The following is an 11,590-nucleotide window of genomic DNA, read 5'->3' on the forward strand; positions in this document are numbered from 1 at the left end:
TAACTTGAGATGGCTGCTAAGTGACTAATGGGCCGGTGGCGTATATACAGCCTGGATCTGCTGGACAAAGGGATGATTCATGTCCCAGGAGGGACAGTCCAAGATTTCATCACACTTCTCAGAACAGAGTGCAGTTTAAAACTTTTGAATTATTTCTAGAATTTTCCATTTGATATTTTCAGACCAAAGTTAACCGCAGGAAACTGAAACCATGGAAAGCAAAACTGCAGATAAGGGAGGACTACTGTATGTTACAGCTATACAAAATAAAGTTATAGGTTTCCCAACCCAGAGGTCCATCCGCAGTACAATGGCTACATAAGTTGTGGTATTTAGCAGCTGTCAATCTTTTTGGTCTCACGACCCCTTTATATTCTTAAAAATTAGATGTTATACCAACTTATACTACTTCAATAGTCCAGGATTTGAGTCCCAACCCACCGCTTCCACTGGGTGACCTTGGCAGGTGAAAATCATTTATAAGTCAAGTAGTTTTACCTACAATGTATTTGGAAACTTTCCCTTAAAATTATAATTTGATTTTAATAGACAACTATTAATGGCTATTTGGGTTGATTTGCAATATAATTTATGTCTTTTTCCGAACCCCCCTCCACACACCATTGCCAAATTTTCAGTATTTGAATGTAAGAATTTTAAAAATAAAAGTAATATAATTCTTTAAATTTATAGAAATAGAAGAATTGCCTCCGATCGATCATGGCATTCCTATTACAGACCGAAGAAGTACTTTTCAGGCACACTTGGCTCCAGTAGTTTGTCCCAAGCAGGTAAAGTTACCGTGTCCGGCTCACTTTGATGTTGTTTTACCAAAGTAAGTCAAGTAAATGGTTTTGCAATAATATCCTTATTTTTACTATTATGTTTAATTTTCATGTAACATAAAAATTATTTGCTTATTTTCCTACCCTGAAATTACTGTAAATCATGGACGATTTGTTTTGTTTCTGTTTTTCACTGCTTTCAAAATTTTATCTGAATTCTGATTAGGACTGACCCTCAAATGGATTTTCAAACAGGAAAAACCCACTGTGGTGTTGTGGAAAATTATGATGCTTAAATAGCTTGTTAAAAAGAATTATTTGTCCTACTGCGTGAGAGTGCTATAAAACCAAGTCTGTTCCATTGTTGCCCAGTTAGGGGGACACTGGACAGACTGGCTTAGCCTTGTTTTCCTGTCCTGAATTCCTTTTCCTTTCTGCTTCCTGATCTTAGGTGACCTAACTCCCACCCAGGGATATCAAATGGGAGACTTTTCAGTCAAAAACAGTATTCCTAGTCTTTGTCTTTTTCACTCTCTTTTCAGCAGAATCATTTTCTTCTTCCTTGCTGCTATAATCTAGCTTCTTTTAAACTTTATTGATGTAAGAGACAATTTCAGTACTACCTATAAAGTTAAATTAACAACAAAAAGTCTCATTAACTTAGCATGGGTTTTGAGCATTAGTCTCTTCCCTTTGGTCTCAACAGCGACTCTCCTCTCTAAGCTCTTCTAGAACCCTGACCTCTAGGGCTACACTGCTTTGTACTGGGCTGCCTTTCACTCTGTATTAGGCTCTGGGAGAGGAAGTGCTTTTCTGCAGTGACTTGTGGTCAAGACAGCAGTTTTTGGTGCAGGCTTCTGCGCTTTTCTCTCAGGAACCCTATTTTGTCCTTGGCTGTTGCTCATAATCTTCTTGTCGGGGTCCTTAGACGTTCTATTCTATGTCTGTTCATCCTTGACCCTCTTTGTTTCTGATTGTAGTCACTTAGAGTTACAAGATCATAATTTGTGAGACCTGAAACAAATCTTAGAGGTCAATGTCTTCTTTATTTTATTGATCAGGAATCTGAGAACCTGAAAGTTTAAAAAATGATAAACACAAGATTGCACAATTTCTGATCCAAGTTGGTCTCCCTGACTCTAGCTCGGTCTTCCCTACCTCCAGTATTTCTTCAATATTTCTTCCATACTCCTTGCCAGTTACCTTTCTGAAAGATCAGGACACCTGTCACCATTCCCCCCACATAATCTTTGCTGATTTCCGTTGTCTACAAGGAAAAATCTAAACTTGTTATACAAGGCCCTTTGTGCTAGGACCCTAGCTTTTTCGTTCCTGATACATCTGCTATCATCTTCTCATTCGTACTCTTAAGTTACAGCTACATAAGACTGTTTATCACTTCTTGAACCCCTTTTATGTCTCTGCTAGGGTTGTCAGATAAAATATAGAATACCTACTTAAATTGGAATTTCAAGTAAACATTATTGCATGGGACATACCTATAATAAAAAGTATTCATTTATATGAAATTCCAATTTAACTAAACATACTTTATTTTTATTTCCTAAGTCTGGTACATTCGCACATGCTGTTTCTTGTGAATGGAATGGCTTCTTCCTGCACTACCCCTCTCTTCCCTTTTGATGAAGAAGAATTGCCACTTATCTTTCAAGACTGGGTTCATGTTCCTCTGTGAACCTTACATGATGCCCCGAAAGAGTTTTAGCTTTATAATATTTGGAATATACCATTATTGTGCATCTATCACATTGGATAGATAAATTTGGTAAATTTTCAGAACTCATTTTTAGAAATTCTCGTATTTACATTTAAAATGCTCTACCTGGGGAAAAAATTTTCATGTACAAATACCTTAGACATGGTTAGTGCTCAAATATTTGTTGATAATTGGGGCTCAAAAATACCAGATTTGTCATTTTTATACCAATTGAGAGTATCAGTATCTGCCCCTAAAATGAGGAGAAAACTCTGGAAATGGGTTTTTCAGAGTGTAGTAGATTCTTTAAATAATGATTTCAGTACAACAGTACTTATATCAATGTGCTTTCAGATGTTTTTCCATCATTTATTTACAGAGCAAATAAAAAGTATACATTAGTTTATTTATATTACTGCTGTTTTTAAGGTGAAAATGGTTCTCGCCAAATTATATGAGAATAAGAAAATAGCTAGTGCTACCCACAACGTCTATGCGTACCGGTGAGTGATCATCATAATTTTAGGAATGTGCAGTTTGTAAAAAATGGGGGAAACTGATACATGATTTTAAAAAATAATGGCTATTCTGTGTTGTTTTCCATTATAAAAGTAATAATTGTGTAGAATATTTGGAAACTGCAGAAAAGAAAAAAACAGAATCAGAGGGAAAATCAGCCGTTTTCTGCCACTAAGTGTAACTGATAGTATTTTGATATGTTTTCTGTCTTTTCTATGCAGAGTGTATTTTTGTAATGCTTTATCCTAGTATCCTGTTTTTTCTTGATTTAACAAAAGAATTTTTTCATGTTATAATTGCTTTATAAGCATTATTTTAATGACTGTATAATATTTGTTTGAGGCTCCATACCACAATTTATTTAACCATATCCTTTTTGTTTTAGTTTTTTATATTTTTCGCTATTGTAAAGAATAGTCCCATGAACATCTTTGTATACGTTTTAGATTACTTCCTCAGGATAAGTTCTGGTTGCTTCTAGATTCTTTTTTCAAATGAAATGGGGGTATAATTAAAAAGGAAGAAAGAATAGATTCCTAGACATAGAATTATTTAAAAAGTCTGAACATTTTTGAAACTCTTGATACACATTGCCAAGTTTTTTCCAAAGTTTTTCTTTTAAACTGATTTATGCTCTCATTAGCAGTAAATGAAGAGAGCTTCTTTTACTACATGCCTTTTAGTTTTGAGTACTAAGGTTTTACACAAATCTTTGCTGATTTGTTAGCAAAGAGATGAAGGGTATATTTTTAAATATGTGAGTTAGTACAGACTTAAAAGAGCATAGATTAGGACTGTAATAAATCAGAATATAGACAGGGATTTGGTGCAAACTTAAAATGTGGTTGAGACTGTTTATAAAATCTAGGCTATCTGAAACTCAAAAAAATTTTTAAAAATCCATCTCTTTGGATAGGTGAATTTTTAATATTACTAAGTCATATCCCTCTAAATGCCAAAACTTACAAAAAACTGTTTGTTATATAATTCCCTACTTACTAGAGTATCACTGGACAGAACTTTGATGTTTGCTTAATGAGTTAGGGTCATCAATATAAAAATGAGGGATTAGACTATGTTTGCTTGCAGGGAGTATTAGAATGTGCTGGAAGAGTATTAATAGTATTTATTTATCCTACATGTTTATTGACTGCCTACTCTGTGGCAAGCACTTTATAAAAGTTAATTCTGATTATTTCAGCCACTCTGCTACTGTAAAAATGTTAAGTTTTTCAAGATCACATAGTTGTTAAGTGGCAGAGCTGAATTTGGTAATCTAATTTCATTTATCTCTATTTTATTCCTCCATGCTGTGTGGCTGCACCTTCAACAATTGCTGTACATGATATTGATCTTAATTTATCAAAAAGTTAAATAATGTGCCAGATATTCTATTTCAAGCCCCAGATTTTGAAGTTAAGTTCTTATATTTTTGTAGTTTTGCGTATTAATAGGAGATCAGCTGTCATTTCTCACAAATGTCATTGTGACTACATGTAGCAGCCCCTTCACCTTAGCACCTTACATAATTGGTTCTTGGGAATGAAAGAGCTTAGCTTGTCAGAATTGTGTGTCAGATAAGACTAAAAAGGCACAAAGGAGTCTTGAAAGACCTCATTGGGAGTAAAATAATTGACCTTTATTTGGTACCTGGACTTTGTGTTGTGTATTTTGAATGCTTAGGGTCCTTTTAGGGTTACTTCCTGGTTATGGGGCTGTATTCCCACTTTGAAGTTACGGAGCGCTCTTCAGACTGCTGGGACACACAGCTCTTGGGTGCTGCCTCATTATTTTCCTGGCATGTGAGGAAAGGGTTAGTGAAAATGTCCATAGTGTTGCGTTTTTTTCCACAACCTAACAGTATTGGTTATGTAGTCAAATTTTCTTCATTTGTTCCATAAAATTATGGTGTTAGATTATAATTACAAGCCTAATATAAACCAGCCGCTGACTGCTTTTTGCTTTAAATTTGACATATAAAATTTTGTTTAGTAGTACTTTCTTTTCTTCAAATGAGGCCAACTCAATAATAATAGAGCCTAGGGGGCCGGCCCCGTGGCCGAGTGGTTAAGTTCCCGCGCTCTGCTTCGGGAGCCCAGGGTTTTGCTGGTTCAGATCCTGGGTGCGGACGTGGCACCGCTTGTCAGGCCATGCTGAGGTGGCATCCCACACTCCACAACTAGAAGGACCCACAACTAAAAATATACAACTATGTATCGAGGGTCTTTGGGAGAAAAAGGAAAAATAAAATCTTTAAAAAAGAAAAATAATAATAGTAGAGCCTAGTCATAGTAGGTGGGCAGTAAATATTGAGTTAACGAATAGATGGATTGGTGGATGGAATGATGAATGAGTGAATGCATATGATTACTATAGTAAAGTTAATGTAATTGAGTTAGGTGTATAGATGAGGTAGTATCTGACCTCTTACAGTCACAGCTGGAAAGATATCTTTGCTGCATTTGCCTAGTCCTAGATGGTACCGTTTGTAGGGGCCTAAGAAATCCACTAGATGGCATACCTTAACTGGCACTGTTTCTCTGTCGCACTTGATGCCAAGCTTAATCTACTATGATGTATCCCTACATTATTATTCCAAATGCTAACTCTCTAGATAATTTAAATGGGTAAAAATACCATGATTTATCTGATATTGATAAGGATCCCTGGGAAAATTATAGAGAAAAGTAAATCTTATAATTCTTAGTCAGAATTGGGAAGATAGAGAAATGCTTGATGCCTACAATAAGATATGAAAAAAGTGTAAAATATTAACATATTGGTTTTATCACCTCCATATTTTTAATATACTTTTTGTCTCTTTCACTAGATCTTAGGCTCTTTGAAGACAGGAGTATGCCACTTACTTCTTTTATATCATTTCATAGTGCCTATTATGTATAATGCATCTATACAGTATATTCTCAATAAATGTTTTTCAGTGACTACTCTATATAACCTCATAGCTTCAAGGTTAGATGAAGTTGGGAACTGTCAGATATGTAAACTCACCTAACCATAATCATAGCATTTCTGTTTTAAGGAGGCACCCTTGGTTCCTATATAAATATACAAATATAATAAATATACAAATAATAGATATTTATTATATATAATATAAATATTATATAGATATAAAAAATGAAACATACTGGATAGTAGATAGTGAAAATATATCTAATATATAGTTCAAGAAGGATTTTTTAATAGCAAATATGCTTATTTTGAAAGTAAATTGATCGCAACAATTATGAAGGAGTAACTTTTGTTAGTATTTTGAGGTTTCAAAGTGTAACACTGTTGCATGTATTTCTAGAATATATTGTGAGGATAAACAGACCTTCTTACAGGACTGTGAGGATGATGGGGAAACAGCAGCTGGCGGGCGTCTTCTCCATCTCATGGAGGTGAGTGTAAATTAAACCTTGTTAATCCCGTTCTATGAGCCATAAAATTTCTCAACAAACAGAGCTCCATTTAGGAATAAGTAAATCAGTGAGACTATATAACAGGAGATACATTTGGTTTAATTAGTACTTAACTTTTAATCATTGATAGAAAATTTTAACCACTGGATATGGGGAAGAAAGCAAAAGGTTAATAACAAGTGCTGTGCTTTCAAGTTCTTAAATCATAGACAATAGAAGATTGTCTTCAGTTCTGAAGAAGCTCCTCCTTTCTGTTTTTTGACAATTTCCTCCCCTTTATTTTCTCTGTTTTGTCTTTGTGATACTTCTGTTAGTTGGATCTTGGACCTTCTGGATAGATCCAGAATGTTTCCTTTTTAAAGTTACCCATCTCATTGCCTTATGTTCTGAGACATTTTCTTGACTGTCTTCCAAAGCTTCTATTGAATTTAAAATTTTTTTAGCAACCACTTCTTGTTCTCAATTTCTATTTTTCGTAGTGTACTGTTCTGGTTTTAAAGATTTTTTATTTTTCCTTTTTCTCCCCAAAGCCCCTGGTACATAGTTGTGTATTCTTCGTTGTGGGTTCTTCTAGTTGTGGTATGTGGGACGCTGCCTCAGCGTGGTCTGATGAGCAGTGCCATGTCCGCGCCCAGGATTCGAACCAACGGAGCGCGCGAACTTAACCACTCGGCCACGGGGCCAGCCCCGTGTACTGTTCTGGTTTTATGGATGCAGTATCTTCTAAAATTTCTCTGACTATACTAATTAGAGTTTCTGTTTTTTTTTAAGGTGTTTTTTCCCTTAAATTTTTTCTGGTCCATTTTAGTTTGTTTATCTTGTCCTTTCTCTTTCATGCTGCTGGATTGTCTGGTGGTCATTAATTGTCCATTAATTTTAAGAATGGATTGGTTTTTCTCTAAGGTAGTTGCTGTAGTTTCTTCTGCTGTTGTATGTGGAGGTTTGTTTTCTAACCAGGCCATTCCCTTGATAGGAACTCCTTGTGGGGGTCAGGCCTGTAGAGTGGTGGGCTTCACGTTAAGGGCAGCATTTGACAAATGTTAAACTGAGGAAGACCTTACTGGGAGGCATCAGTGATTGCTCATGCAGCCCCATTCTCTCTAGTAGTTGTTCAGAAGCAGGTTTTGTGTTGTTTGGCCTAGGGGTAAATGGCTGCCTAAACTGAGGTATTCTGGTTGAAGTCCCCAAGAACTGGAGCCCTACCTGCATGATCTCCCCTTCACTCTGCCCGGTTGCCCCAAAGTTTGGAATTCAAGGACACTGGCATACAGTGGTTGTTTTCCAAATTCTCTTCCCATCCTCACATTTTATCCCCTGAATTGTTAGTAATCTCACTCTGCTCACTCATGTGGTTCTGCCATTAAGGTCACCAGGAAATTTTATGTGCAGTTTTATATATGGGTTATTTCATTCTCCAAACTCGCTTTTGTACATGCCTATATGTGTGTCTAATTCTGCTTCTGAAAATAACAGATTTTGAATGTGAGAAATGTCATGGTGGTAGTATCACGCTGGTTTGGAGGGATTCTGCTAGGACCAGATCGCTTTAAACACATCAACAACTGTGCCAGAAACATACTCGTGGAGAAGAACTACACAAACTCACCAGTAAGTGGCTATATTGATACTATATCCAGAAAGTTTCTCACCATTGCCTGTGAAATTAAATTAAAATTAAAAAAAAAAAGAGAAAATTAAGAATGAATCAGAATGTATAGTGTGTTACAAAAACCTTTGGACTAGGAAACTGGAGACTTAGGTTCTAGTCAAAACGTTTGACTGGGCAGTTGTGACTTTGGGCAGATCATTTCATGCCTTTGAATGTTAATTTCATAGATTCTTAGAGTTTTATGAAAACCTTAAAGACCAGTTAATTTCCACTCTCTCAAATTGAGGCCCAGAGAGGCTGTAGCTAATGCTACAGTGAGCTAGATGTTCTTTTTAGACATTCGTAAAATTCTGACATTCTCTGGGAATGTCATCTTCCCTTTCCCCGGCATGCCTTCAGATGCCTCTTCCTTTATACTTTGAGGTTTTTTTGTTTCATATTTTATAAGTATATTCATATCTATTTTATTTAAACTTTGCTGCCTTACTTTGGAAAGTGGACAATAGATTAAATAATATTGAAATTATCCAAACATAAATTTATTAGGTAAATGAGTGTTTTCCTTGATTATTTTGGAAATACTAAAATACACTATAAGCAAAAGTGCCCTGTAAAACAGAAAGGTAATGCATATGGAAGTAATATACTTTTCACTATTATACATATTCTGTATGATTAGATTTAAGGTTCCTAAGCCAGTATCTTTATATAAATGGGGAGATAGTACATTGATTTGTGTCTTTTCCAGGAGGAGTCATCTAAGGCTTTGGGAAAGAACAAAAAAGTAAAAAAAGACAAGAAGAGGAGTGAACATTAATACTTGAAACTATATGAAAGGTTAATTTGCCTATAATTACATAGAAATTCCACAGTCATCAAGGAGTGTATTGTGCAGAGAGAGGATCCTGGACTGCTCAAGTCAGCCAATTCATTGTGGACACCAACGTTATCTTTTCTTCTTTGGTTATATCATCTGCCAAAAATAGAGAACTTGTGATATATTCATGTATGTTTCAGGCTGATTCGGAAGAATTAATTTGAACTTAATCACCACTTCATCTAATTTTAGGAAGGTAACAGTTGCCCAGGGCAGTACCTGAATTAACTGTCCATTTCAGTACATGTCAAGTGCCTTTGTTAGGTGGAGAAGAAATGTCTCCAGGGGAATATAAATATCTGATTTCTTGTCATTGGGACTCTCATTTTGTTAAATGAAAATTGCCTTTTACTGCTCTTTATGGCTTATTGGAATAGAGGCTCATCGAAGATTGATCTTGGAGAGTTTCTTCTTGTGATTTTAGTTCATAAGTATGTCTCCTTTCATTTTATAGCGTTCATCACTGAGTAATGGATTAAGTGAAAATCCAGGAGTATCCATCTGCAGTTATGTGCTGAAGTGATAATTCATCTAACATACTTGTTAGCATCAGTGTTATGCCTCAATTTCTGTCTGCAAATTGGTGATAGTGAAATTGCAAAAAGTGATTTTCTAGTCTCTACCTTTTTAGTTTAATTCTTGTAATGTCAAGCAATAAATATGGAGTGTCAGTAGTCTCCTCCCACCCCTGAAATGTGTTGGTGTAACATTGTGGTTTCTTCTAACAACCTGGAAGTACTTTCTTGTGATCTTCACTGAGGAATCAGAACTACACTAGAAGCTATGCTGTGGTCAGTGGGACATTTATAGAAGGCATGGAGATGGCAGAACAACACTGGTGGCGGCCAAGGGTCTGTTGTGTAGTTATGTAAACGTGATGCACTATTCCCGTCTGCACTCCAGCCTTCCTCGGTTCCATGACTTTGTGGAGAAAAGGAACAAACATTTTGATTGGAAAAACAAAGAAAATCCCTGTCTTTTTTCCATTCTTATCAAATCTTCCTTTTTATCAGTGTTTTATGTTTCTTTCATCTGCAAGTTGTGTGATTTATCTCTAGGCATCTAGACAATAAATTTACCTTTGATATATTAAAAAAACTGTTCCCTTTCATATATGATTGCAAACAATTATTAAAAATTATTAATTGATCGCAGATTTGCCTGTGATTCCCTTCCAAAGGGAAGGAGCAGAAATTGGAGGCAGCTTAGGATGGTGCTGGAGCTGGAAAGCGTCAGAGGAAACACAGATAGATAGGTTTTTCTGTTCTTTGATGTTTACCTTTAAAAGATCCAACATCCTTATTTGGTATTTCTGATAAGAATCTAGTCAATAATGTTACACTAGGATGGATTCTGAGAATTGAAATCTAAATTATATTTGTTGTAAGTGTGTTTGATGTTGCCAGTTATCCAGGGGCATCAGAGGGTGACCTATATGTATTTAGAACACTTACTTCAGATTCCATGAAAAGTTAATTAATGCCCTGTGTATTAACTGTTAAAATAATTAAAGAACTTAAAGACCATTAATTAGTATTAAAATAATTTGACAATTTGGGCATGTCAAACCTGTGAAAGAAGACATAAAACAGTAAGAATTTGATGCTGCAGAAGGGTGGGACTTAATTTTTCTGTAACACCAAATTTGAATTTCTTGCTATTTATCTAACGTTTATTTTGGTCTTCATAGAAAACAAAAGCACCTTTATATCTGTGATCTCATTTTCCCCTACTTAAAAAAATCTTATTTTTGCTTCTGTCTACGAAATTAACCACACTTTCCTGACTAAAAACCCTAATATCCTTTGCCCAAAGTCAGGTAGTAAAGAGAGATTCGAAAGTCTCCAATTCTGGAGCCTGAGTTATTTCACTTTACAATTATGGACTTCTAACCGATGATGCTATCTTTTTTCTGTATTTACAATTTCTCTCAATTAGAGGATTTTCAAATTCTCTAAGTAATTTTCTATAGCTGGATCTATGCTGTGGCGTATTTAATAGTATATTGTATTAATTAAAAATGTTCTCCATAAGCCAGTGTATAAGAGCAAGTAGCATCTACTCTTTAAGTGGGAATAGCAGTATAATTTGGAGATATATATCATGAAACAGCCTCTTTGAAGAGAATTGTACCAAACTAATCACAACCAAGAAAGAGTCCTAGGAAGCAGATGCTGTTTGGAGGGCAGGTGAAATTTATTGGGAAAATTGTATAATCACCTCTAATTCCTATATCTAGAGATATAACCATTATTAACATTTGATATGTACATCCTATTTTTTTCTTATGCATGATTTTCGTATATATGGTTATTTTTCTTTCCATGAAAAATGTTATTAAACTGAATATACTGTTTTGTATCCTTCATATTTCATATAAAAGTATATTGTTAACATTCTCCTATGTCAATAAATATTCTTCTATGGCTTAATTTCTTATGGCTACATTGTATTCTGTCTTCTGGATATAGCATAATATACTGACTAGTCCCCATTTATTTCCAGTTTTTAAGTTTTTCCATTTTTTCACTATTTTAAACAGTGGAAAACTACATTGTATATAGATTTTTGTATATATCTCTGATTACTTTCTTAGGAAAAATTCCTGGAAATGGAATTTCTTGGTCAAATATTTGCACATTCCTAATAGCTTGA

At 35.1% G+C, this 11,590-nt stretch overlaps 1 protein-coding gene across 3 annotated transcripts in view; it reads left to right on the plus strand.

The window, feature by feature from the left end:
• The window catches only part of IMPACT (impact RWD domain protein), a 29,155-nt gene extending 17,788 nt beyond the window's left edge, over window positions 1-11,367 (plus strand). For all 3 annotated transcript variants that reach the window (XM_023647582.2, XM_023647583.2, XM_023647584.2), the window contains 5 exons: window positions 694-791; window positions 2,932-3,005; window positions 6,338-6,428; window positions 7,923-8,057; window positions 8,807-11,367. In XM_023647582.2, coding sequence (XP_023503350.2) covers window positions 694-791; window positions 2,932-3,005; window positions 6,338-6,428; window positions 7,923-8,057; window positions 8,807-8,875 — 467 coding nt within the window. In that variant the 3' untranslated portion in view covers window positions 8,876-11,367. The remainder of the gene's footprint in view (window positions 1-693; window positions 792-2,931; window positions 3,006-6,337; window positions 6,429-7,922; window positions 8,058-8,806) is intronic.
• Window positions 11,368-11,590: the final 223 nt, after the last annotated feature.

Source organism: Equus caballus, chromosome 8 (genome assembly GCF_041296265.1).
Source record: "Equus caballus isolate H_3958 breed thoroughbred chromosome 8, TB-T2T, whole genome shotgun sequence".
NCBI lineage: Eukaryota > Metazoa > Chordata > Mammalia > Perissodactyla > Equidae > Equus > Equus caballus.